The 22299-nt window shown below is 43.2% G+C and overlaps 2 protein-coding genes across 2 annotated transcripts in view; both read left to right on the forward strand.

Moving 5' to 3' along the window:
• SMARCAL1 (SNF2 related chromatin remodeling annealing helicase 1) overlaps positions 1-14544 on the forward strand; it is a 33042-nt gene extending 18498 nt beyond the window's left edge. Inside the window, exons 10-17 of the mRNA XM_027461406.3 lie at positions 2825-2965; positions 7123-7341; positions 8166-8236; positions 10461-10563; positions 11295-11477; positions 11694-11794; positions 13142-13238; positions 13463-14544. Coding sequence (XP_027317207.3) covers positions 2825-2965; positions 7123-7341; positions 8166-8236; positions 10461-10563; positions 11295-11477; positions 11694-11794; positions 13142-13238; positions 13463-13675 — 1128 coding nt within the window. The 3' untranslated portion in view covers positions 13676-14544. The remainder of the gene's footprint in view (positions 1-2824; positions 2966-7122; positions 7342-8165; positions 8237-10460; positions 10564-11294; positions 11478-11693; positions 11795-13141; positions 13239-13462) is intronic.
• Positions 14545-18041: 3497 nt separating this feature from the next.
• RPL37A (ribosomal protein L37a) lies at positions 18042-21201 on the forward strand. The gene is made up of 4 exons (XM_038182165.2): positions 18042-18195; positions 18420-18548; positions 19712-19794; positions 20899-21201. Exons 1-4 carry the CDS (start codon positions 18193-18195, stop codon positions 20960-20962), a joined length of 279 nt encoding a protein of 92 aa, XP_038038093.1. The 5' UTR covers positions 18042-18192; the 3' UTR covers positions 20963-21201.
• The last annotated feature ends 1098 nt before the right edge of the window (positions 21202-22299 follow it).

A 22299-nucleotide genomic window follows, 5' to 3' on the forward strand; every position in this document is an offset into this window, starting at 1 on the left:
CTGTTAGCATATGGCAGAGCTCATGCTGTGAAATTCATTTAAAACAGAGACAGTCATTGTATGTTAATGAGGCTCTTTGCATGTTCTCTTACTTCTTTGTGGCATAACGCTCCCCAGCACCCCCTAATCACTCCCCTTCCAGTCAGTTGGGTGCTGGGTTTTGAAGGTGCCGTCGGGGTTAATAAATTCCCCTTTGACTTTCAAAAGTAATTTTTTTGTAAATGTTATCACAGCTGTGGAATTAATTCTTGCTGGTATTCTCTGTGTGTGCAGGTGTGATGCTACGATTGGCTTAGGTGACTTGGTAAATGAGGGCTACAGAAGAGGTGTCACCTTTTCAAGTCATCATCAGAGTTCCTTAAAGCAGGTTCATAAGAAAGTAGCTGTAAGAATAGTCACAGGGACACGAGAGAGAGGAGGGCTCCTGTCGAAGATTTATTTTCATACCTAAACGCAAACAAGTAGCTGAAGTGTCAATGGAGATGCGTATCAGTTGCTGACAGTTCTGTTTTTGCTGCTCGCTGTGCTCGTATTTTCTGTGCTGTTGATCCATGTTGTCCTGATAGACCTTGTAAGAAAGAGGGTAAGCACTCACTTTTGACACCACAGAAGGTTCATCAGAAAACAAGAATAAGCAGTGATCAGCAAAGACTTCTCTACAGGAGCAAATCTCTGTTGGCATCTATTCAAAATGAGTTGCCAGTAGCAAAAGAAACGTGAATCAAAGCTGTTGCTTTCATCCAGAATTTAAGAAAGTCTTCAACACTTGAAACCTTTTCTGCCTAGGATTTTTCTTCCCTCTCTTAGGCTTCTTCTGTCATGGATTTTAAAACTGAAGGGAATTATTGGGATAATGAGTCAGACCACCTATGTTCTACTTCTGGAATTAATTTCTGCACATTCTTAGCAGCTGTTGCTTAGGTTGTACCTCTCTTTTCTTTCTTTTTTTTTTCTTTTTTTTTGTGGTGGTTCTTGTTTTTGTTTGTTTACTTGATTTTTATAATGGTTGATTAGCGATTAGGTATCACAACCCTTAGTAAGCACTTGCAGTGGCTAGAAACTATCTCTGTTCAAAAATACGTTGCACACAAAAGCAGCAATTGGACAAGTTTAAAAATCAGATAACCTGGAACTTTATCATTCCCTCTCTTGGTACCTTTTTTTGGGATTGGAGAAGGAGCAAGGAGCCCAGCTGATTTCACTACTGGGGAATTAGTGCTCCAACCTGGTCTTCCATAGCTCCTGAGGAGCCCCCTCCAAGGAGGGGGAGTTTTGGGAATGGTGTGAGACCTCTCAACACAGTTGATTTTACGTTATGTTTAGCATGTCCTGGGCTTGTTTTGAATGCACATTGCTTGGAAGTGTCCCAGCGGTGCTGTTAACTCCTCAGTTAACTCCTCAAAGTGTCAGTTAACTCCTCAAAGGCTTCTGCAAAGCTCTGGGTATGGTCTAGGTTTTGCTTGGTTGTCCTCCACTGTTACCTTCGTTTTGAAAACTGACCCAATTTCTGTTTTATCACTTTGTTGCCTCATGGGATTTGAAATCTTTGGGTTCTCTCACCCCTACCCCCTTTGAGTAGAGCAGGGACCTTTGTCTTGTGTGAACTAACACTTAAACTTCTGACATGTCTAAAGGTTAGACACCTCCTCTTATTTAGTTTGATAAACATCCTGCTTTTTAAAAATGTTTGTGGGAATTGTCTGATCCTTTTGGTGACTGCATTGCCTTCTGACATGTTTAATAGGGCTGGAGGGAGAAGGCAAGCCCCACCTTCATTACAACCTATATCTATATATCTGATAGAGTCCTGAAATTAATTTCCGGTAGCTGATCTGTGAACTTTTTCCACCAGATTTTGGTTGGTGAGTGGATGAATCAGCTGAATAGATTTGGGTGACTGGTAGATCTCGGTGAAACGATAAAAGAATTTCATTTTCTTTTTCATTTAAATGTGAATGAGCTGTTGGTACAGATGTCACTCAAGAATCCCTTTTGTTATTTTAATGAACCTGCTTTAAACCATGCAGGAAATTACAGGGCATTTGTAATTTAACTACTATAGGTGAATTTACAGCAGGAGAAATTCATCTCTCGCATCTAATAATAGAATTAGATAATACTGGACATAAGAGGCTAGAAATGCGTCTTGGAGGCATTTGTTTGTGGTATAATTTTCCCTCAATTTTCAGAGCACCTACTTTAGATACCGTGTGAGGCTTGTTTGTCTGTTCCCCTCCCATATCAAATACAAAGCTTTTTGTTGTTTTTTTACAGTATTCTTATGTGACTTTTGCCATGGCTGCTAGGTAGACATCTTCTGGCCTTTCTTCATAGTCTATCTCTTCTTGCTAATAGAACTTAAAAAGGAAAAAAAAATTCAAAAAGAAAAAGCCAACTAAGTAACAGAATGAAAAATCCTACTTCTCTAGATGCCTTCTGCTTTTGTGAGCAAGATGGTCTGTTTATGGCATGGTTTATTACAAGAGGATTTATTCTGGAGGTGAGGATGTACCTGCGAGGGGTGTGTGTCATGCTCCTGTGGCGTCTGGTGCCAAATGAAATCTTGTGCCAGGCGTAAGGCATCAACGTGCCTTGTGCCTAAATGCCAGTTGGGAAAGTACTGTCATAAAAATTGATGTCCCCTTCCCTTCCAGCATGTGGATGATGAATAAGACGTGCTGCAGGCTGTCCTGCTTTGGAAGGTGAAACACCCTTCCATTTAGGGTGCCTGAACGATGGCTTTTGGGGCCGGGGATGACTTCTTAGCAGGTGCTGCCTCTCTCGTGAGCTGTCTGATAAGGGATGTTCCACTTTGCTTTTCCAGGCGGCCAGGAGAGTGATCTTGCTTTCGGGAACCCCTGCCATGTCCCGGCCTATGGAGCTCTACACGCAGATCGCGGCTGTCCAGCCAGACTTCTTCCCTCAGTTCCACACCTTCGGGCTCCGCTACTGCGATGCGAAGCAGGTACTTCAGTGGGATGCTGGGGAAGTGACAGCGAGACTCTTCAGACAGCATTTTGGTTTATTGTTTTATTTTCTTAAACTGCAGTAGTGTTTTTTTCTCTCCCTCCTTTCCCTCTATGATATTATGTGCCCTTTTTGAGAAGGTCTCACTCCAAAGTAGTATTTTGAAAGCTCTCAACCTTAGAAACGGTAGGTGCTGCAAATAAATCGTGGGCCTGAGATATGGAGGCAGTAAAGCTTCTTGTCAAAAGCTGCCCTGGAAGGGCACAGAAATAAAAAGCTAAAAGCAGAATTGGCCATAGTGTGGGGAAAGGAGCCTGTTCTGACAAGAATTTGCCGACAGCTTTAAATGGGCAGAGTGGCTGTGGGCCTTTTAAACAGCTCTAGGATTTGGCTAATTGATTGAAAAACAGTCTCTGGTCTGGCTTAGTGACTGTTCTAACAATGTGAGGCCTCTGTTGCTTAGGATTTTGGATTTCATGCCTCCAGCTAGGTAAAAAAATTAAGACAATCTGTATTCCACCTCTTCCAATTCAGGAAATGGATGTGGTGCCCAACAAAACTTGGAAATAAATTAATTTATCTTATCTGGAAGTGTTTTTCTCTTCTAGGAGTACTTGTAAGAATACTTCTCTTATCCCTGGAAGTGTTCAAGGCCAGGAGATGAGGCTTTGAGCAACCTGGTATAGTGGGAGGTGTCCCTGCCCATGGCAGGGGAGTTGGAATTATATAAGATCTTCATGGTCCCTTCCAACCCAAACCAAGTTCATATAGATTATATATATATACAGAGAGAGAGAATGAGAACATAACAGCATTCATGTTAGCAAAGCTCTGCTTTCATGGTAGAGGATTGGAACTTCTAATTTCTCCATCCATAGTAAGAGTTGGATGGGAGGCAGAAGGCTGCAATTTCTACTGAGTTTCATTATCTTTGCTGAGAGATCTCTGTCTGAGCAGTGTCTAGTGTGCTTTTTAGAGGGAAATGAAAAGATGCAGTTTAATCTTGTTGGCTTTCTGCAGTAAAAGGGAGGGTGAATTGTGAGTGTAAATAGGTTTGGAGTTTCATAAACCCTTTGAGGGTAAAGTTCTGCATGACTTGCTGTTGCTTCAATTACAAGGCATATGGACCTCAGGTAAGATGTGGAATTGGATAAAAGAAATAAAATTGTTCTGCACGATCCAGGTTGTACCAATGTATTCTGTATAAATGAGTTTTCAGCCTACAATGGAACTCAGCATGGAGGTCACAGTCTGTATCAGCTCCCCTTCAGAGCCTCTGCAGGGTTTCTAGTACAATTTTGTTTTTGTCTGACCCGCCTCTACTAGACAGTTGAACGTTACTGGTCTTCTCAGTGCTCACCTGGGACTTCTGCTACAGTTAATGGCAGTAAATGATACCGTGAACCTAGAAGGAATTTGCTTATTTAGACCAGAAGTGGGACTGCTGGAAATGAAGAGATGTGGATAGTATTTGAAACTAAAAGTAGGACTGCTGCGTATTAGGTCGCTGAAAATCCATTCAGCTCTGAGTAAACTAAAAGGTGTTTTGATGATTGTAGTGTTTCCCTCATGGTTGCAGTGTGTCCCTCATGTTTGTTTTTGCAGCTCTAACCTGAGATTGTGTTATGAGTTACAAGCTCTCTGAAGAACTGTTGTGGTACTTTTGCTGGCCTTACTCAAATAGGTTCTTCCTTCTGCCCTGAAAGCGGCTGCATTGTAAGCAGGGTGGAGTGGCACAAAACCAGGGAGGTTTTGCAAAGCTTTTGGAGATCTGTCAGCATGAAAGGTACTCTGTAAAAAAAAAATTTGGTATTAATTGTAAATCTGGTTGCATTAGAAGATTAATGAAAAATTGACAAACCTGAATCATTCAATGTAAAACCAAAACCTGACAACTTTCTGGTTGAAGAGAATAGATTTCGTGACAGAAAATTGCAGATACCTGGCAGATGTGATTAGGAAGGATATAAAATAAAAGTTTATCACTTTGCAATTCAACCTCCCAGCATCTATACTCTTAAAAATGCAGCAAGTGAAATGTCACCTGCTTATTTACAAAATAGCTCAAGTCTGTTTCCCAAAATACATGCTGTGAATTCATTTTTCAAACTGGGTGATGTTGGCAAATATTAAATAATTTCTATCTGAGCACATGCTCTGAATTTGTAAGAGTTTGGCAGCGTCTGCTAACACTGTAATAAGTTTACTGACTCATGTAAGATGCTGTAACACTTTGGTAAGAAAATCACAGTTGGATGCATTTGTTCTGGAATGTTATGGATCAAAGCCAGATGTGTATTTTGGCAAAATAATTGTCCTTTTTTCTCTCTTTTTTTTTTCATCACAGTGCATACTAAAATATATTTTAACAATTCCAAGAAATAATTCTCATTACCTAGGTGCAGCACAGAACTAGAATGTTTGCTTGTTTGCAAATTGTTCCAGCAGCACGGTCACCTTATAGGAACATACTGCTGGGATTCTGCCTGGCTGTACTTCAGGATGACAACAGAGAGTGCATTGGCTCCGTTTCTGCCCTGTTCTTTCAGTCAGAGTGATGTTACTCTTCGGAAATGAATTGTGCTACGTGGCTGCAAAATACACGCATCGCTTGTTTGGTAGGGAAATGGAAAGGGGAATAACATGAGTTGCATGAGTAGAATGAGCCTGCGGGAGGTGTCCAGGTCCCAGAGCAGGACTTGCTCAGCAGCCTCAGTTTTGGTTCCTGTTCCTTCGCTGGCAGAGCGCTGAGCAGTGTGACCAGGGAGCTTATTGCACTGGGTGCAGCATCAGGTCCTCCTTGGGTCAGCACATCTGCTCTGCTGAGTCTGAAGCCTGAAGGCAGGAAAGGGGGCAAAGAGACTGGGGCTCAGCCCTGTCAGCTTTCACGCAGCACCTGCCTACAGCTAATAAACCCAGCTAGACTCGAGCCAGCTTTTCGTGGACCTGAGGGACCTGCATTGCACTCCTGGCTTCAGGGAAGCAGAGCAGTAATACCCACGTTGGCTTCTTGAGGGCTTGGCTTAGATCCAGGTGGGTTTATTACCTCTAGCTCTACACCGCGGTGCTGTTCTCAGAGCCAAATTCTCTACTCTATGGGACCCAGTTTGGCTTTGTATCAGGGTTTTGAATTATTTCTAGCTTTAATGAACCAACTACAGATAATCAGAAGGCACCATCATTATGTAGGAATAGATTAAGTCAAATGAGTTTTAATGATGACCATAGGTGCCAGAAACCGTAGTTAGCTGATGGTTCGCAGCACTACAATATGGCCATAGAATGGCAGATTGTCCTGTTAAGTCTCTACGTGAAGTAGAACTATTCGCTTCCAGATATCATAGTGGTCTTAATTGCCTGTGACCGGTCTGATTCCTCCTCATTCTGTCTCAAAGCATGTTCTCACCCCTGTTCCACCAAAGCACTATCCGTTCATACAGTCAGTGCAGTGCTTAACTGTGTGTCTGGTACGATTTTTTATTTTGGTCTCCTCCATTCTACAGAAGGATAGAGGTTGCAGTGAACACTTGAGAGCTTTTTCCTATTTTATTCAATTTCCATGTCGTAGCAGCTTTCTCTTGGGGAAGGCGAATAAAGGAGTTACAGATTTTTTATTATTTTTTTCCCCAGTTAAATTTATTTTAGCAATTCAGGTGGTACAATTAGTACAGAGCAGCAGATCAAAGGGGTTCGTGCTTAGGCTCCCCACATTTCTTGTACAGGCCATCGAGGAGTTTATAGGTACAAATGTGTAGGGGCTGCTTGCTTGGGATTGTTTGAAGATCAGAACTTGTACTTCTTGGTGACGCTGCTAGCAAGACTTGGAATCAGAGCTGTGATGAAAATTTCCCCCCCACTTGGCTTTCAATATTATAGTAGCTGTATTTCATATACTTGTGAAACTTCAGCAAAAAGATTGCTCTTTATCCTTTAAGTCATTTTAAAAACGTTATTGGTCTCCTGTCCAAAACCAAGTAGCCTACTCTTGTTGGGTGGGTTTGTACCCTTCTGTTTTACCACCAATTTTACCAAATCTCTCTTCCTACTGATCACCGAGTTCTCTTTATCCGTTTTCTCTGGAAGTTTATTCCACCTGCAGACCAGGAGGGTCAGTCTCTTGAGTTTGACGCTCATAACTGCTTTGGTCTTTCCCAGATGCCGTGGGGTTGGGACTACTCTGGATCATCCAATTTAGCTGAACTGAAAATTTTACTGGAAGAATCCATCATGATACGACGTCTTAAATCAGATGTGCTTTCCCAGCTTCCAGCAAAGCAACGCAAAATGGTTGTGGTGTCTCCCGAAGGCATTAATGCAAAGACCAAAGCTGCCTTGGCAGTTGAAGCAAAGAAGATGGCCAAAGGATATGGAAATGTAAGTCAGAAACTATTTTCATGATGCAGCATTGGTATTTCAGGTGCCTTTATTTTTCAGATTAGGAGATTTTTTTTTTTTTGTTAAATCAAATTAAAAGCATCAGTGGAAAAACAGTGCCCTGTGTTCCAAAGAAAGTCAGAGCCACACCCCATGTCATGGCACAGTGGAAGACTGTTCAAGGCACAGTTTTAAACAACACAAAACAGATCTATTTTTTTTCCTTTTAAGTGGTCTGCTTTATCCCTTTGTGTCAAATACCATTTATTCTCTCTTTCTTTGTGTTAGTCCCCTCTAATTGTCTTCTGTACCTCTTTTGACTCTATTTACTCTTCCGTCTTGCTTTATAATTCCATTCAGCGTACAAACACAGCCTTGTTAAAGCTGAGTTGCAGAGTACAGCAGTAGCCAAAAATGTAAAGACTGGATTTTTGCAATTTTTTCTTCTATGGATGGCAAAAGCATTTTCTAGATGCCTAGATTCTTAATACAGTTCTGTAATAACCTGGGAGTTTTTCCTTGCCATTTTAGTTGGGAAATGCTTTATCAACTATAAAACTGCGTTTGTCTTATGCTTGTCATTCCACTTGTAGGAGTTGAGTGGGAGATAGGAATGGAGGTGTCAGAAGTAGGAGTGTGAGTATCTGCCATGCCCAGTGGTGTGTAGACTTCCCCCTCCAATCCCCTTTTGTTTTACGGTTTTAGGCTGATAAATTTTTTTGCTAGCAAAGTGTATATGGGCAGCAACAGACATTGCAAATCTGTAAGCAAGAAGGTAGAAAAACCATTTCTTGGACTCAATTTATTTTTCTTTCCCTCTGCAGAAACAACAGGAGAAAGAAGCTCTTCTCCTCTTCTACAACAGAACAGCAGAAGCTAAAATCCACTCAGTCGTGTAAGCTGCATGTCACTGCTTCATTCTTGCCTAGTAAAATGTGTTTTTTCCGCTGAGAACAGGAAAATGGTGCCTTAGAGATAACAGTGCAGGGACATGAAGCATAGCCTCAAGCCAGCTTAAAAAAAAAATTGATTTTAATTACAATGCACTAAACATTTTCTTCTCTTAGAATTCCTAGGCTGAACAAGTCTTCTGATTTCATTCCAGATACGGTTCTAAACTCTGTCATTTGAACTGTCTGAAATCACTTGGTGTTTGGGACTTGGATCAAGCTCCCTGCTCCAGACCCTATTTCAGTTTAAGGAGGGGTGGAGTAATGAAACTAAAAGTATCAACAGAATTTGAGAAAACAAATACTGCAGTAGTACTGCAGCAAGAGCCCTGAGCCAAAAAGCTTATGAGATGGTCTGAGCTTTAGTTATACTGTTCTCTGAGGGTGTCACAGCCCCTACTGTTGGCACTTCCACAGAGCTCACATGGGACCTCAGTAGCAAAAGTTTTCTCTCACAGATGTGCTTTTAACTGTCTTCTGTAGGAATAATTCCCTTCTATGACTTTCCATGCCCTTTCATCCTTAGCCTTTCTGCTGGGACTGCAAAGGAGTTGCTTTAGGCCATTTAACATGACTTTTTAATAAGCATGCTAAGAACATGAAAACAGTTTACTTTTCCACAGCCCTCTGAATGCGAAGACCAACTAATGTGCACTGATTTCACAATCTCAGACCTTGCTGCAAAATCTGTCTGTTTGGCACAGAACTGCACTTCAGAGTCCCAGCTCTCGTTTCTGTAGAGGACTTTCTTCCTTTTGTGTTAGTGAACAGTTAGTAGAGTTTCTTCCTTTTATATTCAGTTGCAAGTGTGAACTGAATACAAAACCATGAAGTGTTGTTTACTTGACTCTACAGGCACTGAGAAGTAGGAGCTAGTCCACTTTTTTCTAGGGTTTAGCAGCATTTAAAGTATCGATATTACAAGGTGCTAATGTACAGTTCCATCTAGCTAATGGTGCTGTCATATGAACATTAGCACCTCCCATTCCTTACCCTTGATGACAGTTTCCATTGCCACTCTGCGTGGCCTGGTCACTGAAATGACTAACCACTTTGTAACTGGGTATATGGGGGTGAGCTATAAAATAATTGTGATTTGTTGGCATCTGGTTGCTACACTGAATGTTCACTTTGATATTTTACTTTAAAACCCAGTAATCCCGCTCTGAGATTTCTTTCTTAGCTGATATTCTATAATTGGGATCTGAACATGACAGAATCCAGGGAGCTGGCTGCAAAGCATTGATCCATCTTCGTATGGTGCTGGAAATCCTGCTTGGTGTCGTCTGCCAGTTGCTGCTGGCCTAAGCTGTCTTTTATTTAGCAAAGAACTTGGTATTCCTGGTCGTGCAACAACTTTGCCATTCCAAAGAAAAGAAGGCATTTTTATAATCTACTCTGAAGGCTGTTGCTATATTTACTTACAAATTTTAGGGTTTTAGATGTTTTTCGAGCTCTAGTTTCTAGTTGACCTAGTTGTATCACAAGTTACTAGATAGACATGTGTTCGGTCCTCAGCTGGTATGCATGTGATTACTCCATGGCAAATGCCAGACGTTTTGATTTAATTAACACTGTTTAACTGGATTTGAACTGAATCTAGTTGCCTTTCATTTGTCATTAGCCTTTATGCATATGGATGCTTCCTGGAAATAGCTGATGTATATAGGTTGTTAAGCTGTAGTAAATATTAATATGAACCCTTACAAGAAGAAGGTTTTTACCATATCCTGATGCGTGCATTTAGACACCTATTGTTCTAAAATAAAAACAATCCGAAGTAAACACTGTGTACAGATTAAAGTATTGTGATCATGCAAAAGTCAGAAATACAGAAGGCTGGATGGATTAGTCAAAACATACAGGCAATTCCTGTTCCTTGGTTTGGGGTGTCATGACTAAGGTAGGATGCAATAAATTGATTCTCAGTGATATACAAGTACAAATGTAGGCAGCTGTCCAGCTGGGATGAAAAAAAATGAGTGGATTTTCATGTTATATCTCTTTCAATCTGTAGGAGGCTTGACTTGCTACTTGCATTTTACTGCAACGCTTTATGCTAACCTATTTCCTAGTTTATATAGGATGAAAAGTTTCTTTAAAATCTGGTTTGGGCAAAGTCTGTATTCTCTCAGCACATAATTCATGTTTTTTTCCTCTTTCATATAGAGAATACATCTTGGAGTTACTAGAAAGTGGAAAAGATAAATTCCTGGTGTTTGCTCATCACAAGATAATGCTGGATGCAATAGTTGAAGAGCTGGAGAAGAAAGTAAGTAACAACTGAGTTTTCTCAACTTTATCACTATTCCAGCTTCACAGCTGCTTAAGAGCTCCCCAGAGTTACGGCTGGTCAGCTGGTTTATTAAAGTTAGGGGCAGAGATGATTTCTACTTGCTGTGCTTCTGAATGTGCCCTTCACCAAGGGAGCTGAGCTGTCGGGGGAGTGCAGCATGGGATGCACTTCGTATTAGCTGAATGGCTTTTGTTGTATTCAGTGTTCTTTACTGATCTCCATCATCTGCCCTGGAGCTTGTGAATTACAGCCCTGCATCATCCAAGTTTATCATCCCTCTCCTGAGGAGCAACTGAGATATGTAAGACCCCATCTCCTTCCATTGTAAACAAAGGAAGACTTGAGGCTGGAAAGGCTGTAACATCAGCGTGCAGATAATATTCTGCTTTTTGCTAAGCTGCTTCCCTTTCCACTGTACCTGAGTTGCCAGCTGGTTGCTGTCCTTCCTGTTGCTCAGGATCAGTGTGGGAGCAATGGACAGGAGCGAGGCAGATGTTGTTGACAGAGGGGAAGAACATTACACGCTGAGCTACAGTGCCTTGAAATGGTGAAAGGTTTTAAAAAGACAGCAGTTGCATTTTTAACTTTCTTGGTTCTGGCATGGGGAAGGGAAACGGAATCCACTAAAATATGGAGGGAGAAGACAGGAAAGGGGACACAAGGCTGCTAAGTACTATTTTCTTTCTCTTTCAACCGCCTTTTCTCAGCGTGTTGAATATATCCGCATTGATGGCTCCACCTCTTCAGCTGAGCGGCAGTCTCTGTGCCAGAAGTTCCAGTTGTCAGAGAAGCAGGCGGTGGCTGTTCTGTCCCTCACTGCTGCAAACATGGGCCTGACGTTGTCTGCTGCGGACCTGGTGGTGTTTGCAGAGCTCTTCTGGAATCCAGGGGTACGTATCCTGGAAGTGTCAGGGGCTGGATGCTGCCTGGAGAGCAGAACTGCTGGCTCTTGGGAGGAGGTGTGATGGGCAAAGAGAGCATAGATTTTTCCTAGCTTGTTTATCTATTTCCCTTAATCTCAGCCACGTATGTTCTCTAGCATTTTTGTTATTTCTTTGACATCGCAGTTCTCAATTAATTCTCTTTGTCACCTTTTTTATGTAAAGGTTTTGATCCAAGCAGAAGATCGGGCACATCGAATTGGACAGACCAGCTCTGTTAACGTCCACTACGTGGTGGCTAAAGGCACAGCAGATGACTTCTTATGGTAGGAAGTGGAGGGAGACATTTTGGTTCTCCTCCTGGCTGTTTTCAGTCTGTCCCACGTGATGTAAGTTGCTTAATGTTAGTGCTGATCTCCAGTGCCTGCAAGGAGAGGAGCAGCAATTGCCAGCCAATTGTAAGTGGGTGACACGGCCTGGCCACATTGGATATAATTAAGTGGGTGATAAGCAAGGAGGAATAAAAGTAGTCACTGAGCAATCTGTCCATTTGAGTGCTTGGACAGGGAGCTGTGGAGGAGAACTGCACTGTTGCTTTCCTCTTGGCTCTTCAGCGAGCCCTTTGATGGATTAAAGAAGTGCTCTTGACCCAACTCTGGGGAAATGGGGTCTGCGCCTTGCGGGCTGCAGTAAGAGCTATCAGTGTGCAGCAGTCCTTGTGGCTGGGAATCTGACATCCTGGGGGAATGGAGGATCTGGGGAATCCTTAATGCTGCGAGGGAACTGACCTGCAAATGATGAAAAGTAATAATCTACCAGCTGGTTCATTTAAAGTCCAAAATTACTTCTTTATTACCTCATTTAAAGGAGCGAATGGAGTAAGTGAACTTGTGCAGTTCCCAGAATATCATGATGGCAAATAATTATAACCCTACAATGAAGGGATCTGGAAACTAATGTGTCGCCCACGTTTCACGGAAATTTAATGACAGTAATTCTGCCTTTATTTGTGAAATGCTGTCCACGCAGTCGTTAATGCTTAACTGGATGGAAGTATGGCTCTTCAAATAAGGACAAGAGCATCTGTTTTAAAAGCAAGAAAAAGAACAAAAAGACAAGGCTATTTGGTAAATGTGGTGTCGTGCTGTGGCCTTTGCCCCTTTCAAAGCCTCCAGTGTGGAGGTACAGTTGGGACCTCACTAGACCTCATGGGCCAGTGATGGATTATTCCTCCTGCAGTACGTTGGGAGGTACCCCAGAAATGCTGATGCATCTGTTGCTGAGGATTATTGCTGCTTGCCTTGGAGGACAGGCTGTTATGGCTCCCTTTACCTGCATCTCCTTGTTCTGTCTTCATACCATTAGTCTTGCCACTTTCTCTCCTGGATATGCGACCCTTCCAAATATTTGTAGCCTGAAATCACATCCTCTTCTTGTTTCTCATTTAAATTGGATTGATGCTTCCTTAGATTTGATATCCCAAAACAGCATACAGTCATCATAAACAATAATAGGGCAGGTTAAGGAGCTAATGAGCTTTGGTAGAAAAGTCATCTTTATACCGTTATAGTTTTTTCATCTACACGTAGTAAATGACAGTGTCTTTCCCAATGGATCATTGAGTCTGGCATGTTATTTTCTTCCTTTCAATAACATCTGTTTATCTCTCCTAGGCCAATGATTCAAGAGAAAATAAAAGTGCTGGGGGAAGCTGGTCTTTCGGAAACCAACTTTTCCAGTACAGCTGAATCCACCGATTACTGTCCTAAGGTAACTGACCTGAGGGAATGGCAGAGGTCCCTGGGAGAGGCTGAATGCATTTGGGATTGTGTATTTCTAGATTGGCATGTGATTGGCAGTCTGACCTCACACCTGTTCTGCCTTTAATGTCAGAGGGTCATGGGTCAAGGGCCGTGGGACTACCCTTTGATTGTTGCTTACTTTCACTGTGTGTGACAATGCATATACAGACTCTGCCTGTTCTAATTTCTCAGCCAGATCCAAAGCAGAAGACCATCTTTGAACTTTTCCAGAGGACCTTCTCTGATTGCAGAGATGATGATGATGAACTTTTGCTTTTGGAAGCAGCTGATGCTTGCTGTGAGTTTGACTCTGGCAGTGCCTTTCAAGACACAAAAGAAGAGAGGTGTTCAGTGAGTTCCCCCAAAAAGCGGCGTATTGAGGAGTCTTTTGAAAGTGTAACATAAAAAAAAAAAAAAAAAAAGGTGGCTAGCAGTTTTTAATATAAAAAAAAAAAGGAATCAAGCATTATTTTTGAATTTTCAGAAATAAAAGACTGTTTTCTGTATCTCTAGCGTGTTTCATCTCAAAGGATGAGGAGACAATCTGACAGCATGATGGATGAGTAGTGCACACCTGGCAGCCTGCAGGTCTTGCAGTCCTGCCTCTGCTGATGACTGAGTGGCCATGGGCAAGTAGCATGCTGCTTTGTTTTAGTAAGTCATCTTCCATAGCTGTTTTATTTAGAAAGCAGGTGACTGTTGTCTGTCCACGTTGCAGAGCTGTTCTGAGGACTCATGTCTGAGCAACTGCGGAGCCTTCCATCTCAGAGAAGCTCAGACTGTATCTTTAGGAGTCACTTCACAGGCCCTCACGAACTGTCTCTGCTATTCACTTGAGTAGCGAGGAGAAAAACTGGAATCTAGAGAGATCTTAACATTTTTGGAGGTGGGGGGAGAGGAAGGAGAGACCCAGGTTTTGTGTCTCTGCAGGGCAGTCGGTAGCTTGAAACCAAGCAGTGTAACTGCCTGCTAGCAAGTGCGTCTTGCCTGGTAGGCACAAGTCTGCATGAGCACTCTGATCTCTGGCCTCATCCTCTACATTTTAGGACCTACTCCATGGCACATGCTCACTTCAGTGGAGAGTGAAGCCTGCACCCGCTGTCAGGGATTAAGACTGGTTGCTCAGGGGAACGTGTGTGTGTGTGTTTTCTTTAAGACTCGAGACTCATTTCCACAGATGAGTGAGCAGAGGAGGATGTGCAGACTTCTGTTCTGTTTTTGTAGGAAGCTGATTCCGGGTTGAATTGTTTAAATAAAAAGTTGTTTTTAACTCATGTTTCCCAAGTTTCCGGTGCTTTTTCTGTCTTAGAATTTTGTCGCCCATTTGGTTCTTGAGTTTGAAGTTCATGATGTAGTGGGAATTAGTGTGGTGGATTTTTTTTTTTTAATTTACAGTGGCCAAAAGGTTTGGTTTGTCTGGCGATGCTCTGTTTTGTGCTTTCTAAAGCATGAAGGGAAGCTCACACATGAATCAACAGCTAATGCCTGAGATATTCAGGGTGGTTAGGACCTGTTATTCACTCCTCTTACAGCTCTGTGCAGGTTACACTGAGACTGCCAAAAGCAGCACTGTTGCTTGATGCGGTGATACTTTTGGTTTGTGATGGCTCAACCAAAATTCTGGAGTCTGTTTTTAATGCGGGCTTGATACAAAGGCAAATTTCTGTTTATCATGACTTGTCTTTTCAGGCAGTGCTGCGTGGTTGTCTTTTTGTGTGTGAATATTGCTGCCAGTGCAGCGTAACGTAGTCAAGAATTCATGCCTTTCCCAATTCTGATCTTAATACTGGAAGATACTTGGAAAGGTGATAGCGTTGTACAAACGTGACCAGGGAGTACAGGAGAAGATAAAATTTCAGAGGGGACCAGTTAGATGTATTTTACAGCCTTAATCTGTGGATAAGGGTGAGGAAACAGCAAACTAAAGGCTTATGTTTGGCTTCTGGAGAACAGCAGCTAACGTTTTGTGCAGGCAGCATGCTTGACTGTGTACAGATAGATAGCAGACAGTGGCCAAAAGCCCTCTCTTCCATGGTTGAGGACAAAAAAAGGTTGTGCTACAAGATCAAGCTGATAGTAAGTGTGATATATTTTTTTCCTGCTTCAAAGGGTTCGATTACCCCGTTTTCAGCAAGTGTCGTCATGGAAATGCCCTACAGGCTGTGTTTGCAATTGTGCTGGCTTTTCATTCATGACTGCAAAAGGTGCTTTGATGTGCGTACAAGCGCAGAGGCATCGGACCAGAGATCGTGTGACTGGCCAGCTGTGGGAAGTGTTTTGTCTCTGGATTTTAAGAGTGAGAGCTAAACATCATTTCTCCTGTGCCAACAGTTGGCCAGGAGATGAATACACACTTCTAAACACTTTTAAATGGCTTCCTTCTTGAATGTGGAGTATTTAATCTGTTTCTAGGACACATGATCTTTCTACTTGCAGAGAAGGTTGTTCTGAGAAAGGGGTGAGAAATGTTGCCATCTGCCTGCTGAAAAACAAATGGAAGGCATTATTTGTGTACCCATAATGTCATCTCCTATAGGAGTAATTCTCTTCCTCCTCGTAAAGCTATAGCTACTTCAAAACAGTATTTTTTCTGAAATCTGCTGCGAGTACCCTTGGAGAATTCTGCTTCTCATAAACTCAATTTATCTTACCCATATATCGATAAGTCCCAGCCCTGCTAGAAGAATGCTAGGTGCACTCTTTCTTTGTTAGGACCCATAAAAATCTCAGCTGGATTGCTGTAGAGTTACAAAGGCTCTTCAAGTACACTTGAGATTCACTTTAACTGTACTAGGTGAAAAAAAGGGAGAAGAATCTTGAAGCAAAGTGCTTTTAGTCATTACATCAAGGGATTGGGAAAAAATTGTGCATGCCTTAGCCCAATTACACCATTAGTCTGTCATTAATAGGAGGAGGAGGAGGTTGGGATGCTGCCAGGAGGCTTCGACAGGACCTCCAAGGCTTGCTGATGAGAATCTGTACAAGGTAGCGTGCAGGTTGGCAGCGAGACCTCCAGGCAGCCTCAGGAGTGTGCAGTCCTTTGGGGACTCTTACATTTGCCCATCAAAGACACTAGAGCCTTGATTTTTAAATCCCAGTAATGTAAATGGAATGACACATGGCAAGGCCTGTGAAACCGGGGGCTTCCTATGGGCCTACAGCCTTCACTGTTTCAGTAGGGTGTCTTCTGTGGTTCTTACCACTTGTTTTGTTTTTTGTATGTTCTTGGGAGCTTTTTAACGAGAAGACTGTTTCCCACCCAACCTAATGTAGCAGAATGTCTTTGTGCTGTCGGCGCAAATGGAAGTGACAAACATGCTGACCGCTCTTTTAAACAAGGAAGAGGCACTACCAGAACAACCCCAATTATCAGGTAACTGCGTGTGTGTTTGGATACACCGAAAGCCCTTCCAGATTCGGACTCAGAACTGCAGCCTGCCTGCTACTGTAGTGGAGCTGAGCTTGGAGCGTTTTACTGAGGTGACATTTTCAGGAAAGATGCCCAACTAGAAACAAGAGGTATTTGAGCAATAAAAAGGAGCAGTTTGAACGACGGCAGCAGTATGTGAAGCTGTACAGCCTGGGACATGCCGAAGAGGACGAGAAGGTAGGCTGAGAAAAGGCAAAACTCTGGGAGCTCTGCTGGCCTGTCTGCATCCATGTCCCAGTCACTTGGAAATACGCATTTATTTTGGCAATGCTGGAAGAGGCTGTAGCGTGAGAGGGTTGCATTTTGCTGTTGGCAGAGCTGTCTGGAATAACTGTAGGTGAAGGATATGACCGTGGACTGTATTGCCACAGCCACCCTGAACTCTGTCCATACAAACTGGAGAGCAGTGGTAGGTCCTCAGTCCTGGATGTGCTGTCTTTTTATTTTTATTTTCTAACCAAATAGTCACAAAGCAGCGAAAGGAACCTTTTATTATCTATATTTTTTAATACGTTGGTACTGATGATGTATCCCATGAGTCATCATGAGGTTCTGAAAAGGGCAAATATATTCCTAGGCTGCGTCGAACGAGACTTTGACTCAGCAGAGAGATAAATCCTATAAATTCAGCCCTACGGAGAAATGCACCTGCAAAAAGTGCCTGGCAATGGTTTCGGCAGGTGGGCTCCCAGCCGCCTGGGCTCCCTCCTCGGGGCTGCGATGAATTTGCAGCCGGCTTTGAGCATTAAAAAGCGCTTGGGCTAACGAGATTATATTTCCTAATGGGGGTTAATGGGTGGTTAATCCTGTTAGCAGCACCGCAGAGCAGCAGCGGGCTGAGAAATCCCTCCCTGCGCTGCTCTGCTCTTTTGATATTGGTGTTTTGGGGAGCTGGGGGGGGTGCACTGCTGGGATTTTGGGAACCCCCTCCACCTTTTTTGGGGGGGTTTTGGGGCCATTTATTTGAGTATGGAGTGGCACAGGAGGGAATCACAGGTGTATGGGCATTGTGAGCTGGGCGGTTTGAAACCTCTGCTTTTAGGGCTGCTGTTAGAAATTTAGGGCTGGTTAGAATTTGTTCTTATTTATTCATTTTTATTCTTTTTTTCCTTTTTACACCTGTAGCCTTTATCCCATTTCTATTTAACAGCCACCAGAAAGGAGGTGAGGACAACGAAGGCTGCTTCTCTGCTGCCTCCCTACCCTCTTTTGGGGTGAAGGTGTCCCCCCCAGCCCTCCCGCCCTATTTTAACCCAAATTTGGGCTCCTCGGGGGCATTTCGGGGCCCCCCTCAGCGGGGGCCGCGCCTCCCCTCAGCCCCGTCAGGCGGGGCTACCATAGAGTTCGGTCCTCCAAACCATAGAGTTCAGTCCTCCAAGCGGCGCAGACAAGCCCGGCCTCTCTACCCTCGCTGACTTCCGGCGGCGCCGCATCACCTCCTCGCGCATGCGCCCTGCGCCTTCCTCTCTCCGCGGCGGCTCCGGGCGGCAAGATGGTGAGCGGGGAGGGGGCCGCCGCTATCCGCCGCCATCCGCCGCGCTGGGGCGGCGGGGAGCGGCCAGGGGATGGCGGGGGGATCGATGAGGGCGGGGGGAACGATGATGGCGGGGGGGCGGCCTCTGGCGGGGCGGCGCTGGGCGAGCAGCGAGCGGAGGCCTTGGGGGGGGGCTGGGTGAAGCCGCGCCTGATGGCGGTGTGGTGGTGTTCACCTCCCTGCAGGCCAAGCGCACCAAGAAGGTGGGGATCGTGGGTAAGTACGGCACCCGCTACGGCGCGTCCCTGAGGAAGATGGTGAAGAAGATCGAGATCAGCCAGCACGCCAAGTATACCTGCTCCTTCTGCGGCAAGGTGAGGCGCACGGGTTCCTACGGCTGGACTCAAAAATCGGCCTGTTAGTGGTGCTGGGAATGGATTGCCTCTGGATTTTTTTCTGCTTGACTGGTTTAAGGAAAATAAATATTTTTTTTGTGAGCGTTAGGTCACCTTATAAAATAAAAGGAATTAATAGACATTTCAGGTGAATGCACAGTTGGTAGTTAAGTGGAACCAAATCTTTATTTCATTGCCAGACTGTGTATTGTAGGGATCTGATGAAAAGACCTGGCAGAATTTACACAATGTATCTGTAATCCTGATAATTAAGGCATGACTTGGGCTTCTTTTCCTTTCCTTTTCCTTCTTCTTCCTCCTTCACTAACTTTACAGCATATCTGGGGAGGAAGGGACCTCACTCTTCCCACTTACAACTCTGACTGCACTTGGTTGCTTGCATCTGTATGCATTTTATAGCTCTGGATGGGGAATGATAACTGATAAGGAGGAGTCTTACTTGCTCATGTGTGAGCACAGTTCACTTGAATTTGGCTTTGACAGTTTGAGAGGCCCAGCAGCTTGTTCTTTGCCCAGACTATTGATACCTGTAAAGCAGGTATCTGTAGGTGACTAGAAAACTGTAAGAATTTGTTTTTTTATACTTAATGGCTTTCACATGTGAAGTGACAACATTGGTATCTCCATCTGAATAGCTTAGACCAAGGTAGGTCTGAGCAAACCCGTTGTTATCTCTGCAAGATGGTGGAGACTTCCCCAGGTGAAGAGAGTGAAGTGCCCACTCCTTAGGTGCAAAGAGCAATCCTGGGATGTTCATAAAGGGCAAATAATAGCAGTGCAACGTTGGTCATAATACCAGGAGAATATCAGTTGTTATTAACAGTGTAACTCCTTAATATTTTTTTCTCCTTTAAAAAAATAAATTTTTGATGGTGCATTTCGAAATAACTCCCTTCTATTCCATATACGAATAAAAAAAAAGTAATATTTCAGATGAACTCTCTGTTTTGAGAAATTGGAATGAAAACCTCTGATCCTTGTGTGTTTTAGCACAGCCTTACAGGCAGCGCCATGGTGTGATGCTGAACTACTCACCTGAAGTTGGGTTTTAGGATAACAGCATGAGTTGTTGTGGGTTTTTCAGCTGTTGGAGAGTGCGTCTTTTTTCTTTTCTATTACAGACCAAAATGAAGAGGAAGGCTGTTGGGATCTGGCACTGCGGATCCTGCATGAAGACAGTTGCTGGTGGTGCTTGGACTTACAAGTAAGGCAATAAAGAAGTTTCTATCAGCATTCATTTTCACGTGACTGAGACATTTTCATAGAACTGAGGGATTTTAATTTTTTTTAATTATAATCTTCTAATCATTAAGTAGATTTGTACTGAATTAGTGATGTGGTTTTTTTCTCAATTTGGTTAATAAAATTTGATCAGACTGTGAAGTACTTGCTGTTCTTTCCAGTATCTGTTGTGCAGCTTTTGCCAATACTGCATTTCAGCCATGAAGTTCCTGCTATTTTTGGTATATCCTCCCAAAAAATTTCATAATCTCTCTGGACTTTACCAAAGCAGTTGTTTTTTTCTTAAAAGAAAAAAAAAAAAAGCAATCTTTGCATCTTTTCCCAAACTTGAAATAAACAAATCCAAACATCTGCAAATGTGGAAGCAAACATTTGTTTGTAAGCAGTCTCTCTTGTGGCTCTGGGTGGAATAGGCTGCATGGCTGAGACCTGACCACTCTCCTTCCAATCTATGTAAAAAAAAGATATTTTCACAGCTTGTAATACGTTATTGTCTTTGCTCTGGGGTGTATTTTTCCTCCCCTGGTACTCTTGGCTGTAGAAGTAGCATAGTTGTGGAAAGACGCTCCTACCTCTTATTTTGAAGTTCAAGCAGCACTTTTTGTGGTTACTGCAGTAGCCTTCCCAGTTCAGAGAAACAGGTGCAATAGTTGAAATCAGGTTTACTCCCAAAGAAAACTTCTTTTTTTTCCCTAAAATAATTGAATCATTACAGTTTTTATTGTGATGGTGCCCTTGCATGCCTTTCTTTACCCTCCTTGCCCCCTCCCGTTCTGGTAGAGGATGCGGTTACCCCACACGACAGTCGCTAGGACTCAGCCCACGCTCTTGCGCACGTAGTTGTTGGATGCCTGGGTAATTTGGATTGAGAGGTAGCTGTGAAGTTGTGTGCGCGTCTGTAGGCATGGGCCTACGCTTCGTTGTCAGGAAAATCGACGTGGAGGTAGCCTCCTGCTGACAATGCAGTCGGGCGAGAACTATTTGAAATGATGAGTGCTTTGTCCAAAAAATAACTGGTGCGGGTTGTTGTGCTGCGGTGTGCAAATGACTCTGCTGCTTCTTTCAGCACCACCTCTGCAGTGACAGTCAAATCTGCGATCAGAAGGCTGAAAGAACTGAAGGACCAGTAGATGCTGCACCCTGCTCTCCTGAAACATGCTTGTTTCCTCCACTGTCAAGATCTGTCCCTTTAACAATAAAAGGTGATATGGAGTGGAATCATGTTCATCTTTCTATGGAAAGTGCTGTCTCGCTGCATTATTATTTATTGGTATAAATACAGAGGCATTTGTATTTCTATCCAGTAGTTGAAAAGTTCTTATTACTGGTTAAGTCATTAAAAACCAATTTTCTATTCCATTTAATTTCATACTCTGGTTCTGTTGCTTTAATGCACTGAGGGGAACGTGAGGGGAACTTAGGCACATCTTGAGGTGCCCTTGATGTCTGTGCCTTGAGGAATAGCACAGAGCAAATGGATGAGTGGAGGAGCGAGCAGATGGAAGGGGAGAGGAGAGAAAGTGGAACATCAGCCTGCCTTCTCCTGTTCGCCTTTGAGGAGGACTTGGGAGAGCCGTGCATGTGCTGCAAGGAGAGAAAAGAGCATCGTGGCTTGAGGGCAGAGACTGAAATAAATAAAGAGCAGCTGTCATCCTCTGCTGCTGGCTGGTGCTGCTAATTTTCAGTGCCAGCTGCAGATGGTGGCTTACCTCAGCCCGTAGTGTTTTGGGCTGTGTGCAGATCTCAATATCAGCGCGCACAAATGCTGTGATTGGGTTGCTCTCCCTACTTGTAGGGCTCTCATCTCTGTGTGTTCAAGTTCCTGAGTCCATTCTAGATTGCAGCAATGCTTTTTCATGTTGAGCCAACTCCTGGGACCATCAATCTTGGAGGAAAAGCTGCTGTTTAGGCTAATAATTGCCTCCAAATCACCTCCTTAGACTCTGAAGCTTGGGATACTGGAATGTTTTTTTTTTTTTTTTTACAGTTGATTTGTTAGGTGAGTTTTGATTTAGTTCAGGATTATGAGCTGGGCTTTTTGGTCATTTCTCTTGTCCTTCACAATACACATCAGAAAACACAGGTCTTAATAATAGCCTTGATAACGGCTAAAGGAAAAATAGTAAAGTAATATTTAAGTCCTCTTGCTCCAACTTAAGAACAATAAAGACAATGTCGTTAATGAGCCCGATGTCTTTGGAAGTTGTATTCAGAAGAGGACTTAAATAGGAGCACTTTCTTAATCTGCAAAAAGTCTTCATGCAACTCAAATGTTTGAATTTGGCATCCCTGAACCCATTTCCTCTTTTTTAAAGTTCAGTGCTATAAGCTTCCCTTACTAAAGGAAAGTGTTTTTTGTTTTTTTGCTTAACTTGCATCAAAATAAAGACAATTTCCCTTATTAAGGTGTTTTCATTTAAAACGGGAGTCCTTTTCTCAGAAAATCGTGATGAGGCCGTGGCTGTGC

Source organism: Anas platyrhynchos, chromosome 7, assembly GCF_047663525.1.
Source record: "Anas platyrhynchos isolate ZD024472 breed Pekin duck chromosome 7, IASCAAS_PekinDuck_T2T, whole genome shotgun sequence".
Classification (NCBI taxonomy): Eukaryota; Metazoa; Chordata; class Aves; order Anseriformes; family Anatidae; genus Anas; species Anas platyrhynchos.

Bases quoted from the DNA above. Each gene is read 5' to 3' on its own strand.
- RPL37A (XM_038182165.2), top strand. The intron at 18,549-19,711 runs GTGAGGCGCACG...TTTCTATTACAG, and splicing joins CCTGCTCCTTCTGCGGCAAG to ACCAAAATGAAGAGGAAGGC. The intron at 19,795-20,898 runs GTAAGGCAATAA...TGCTTCTTTCAG, and splicing joins GGTGGTGCTTGGACTTACAA to CACCACCTCTGCAGTGACAG.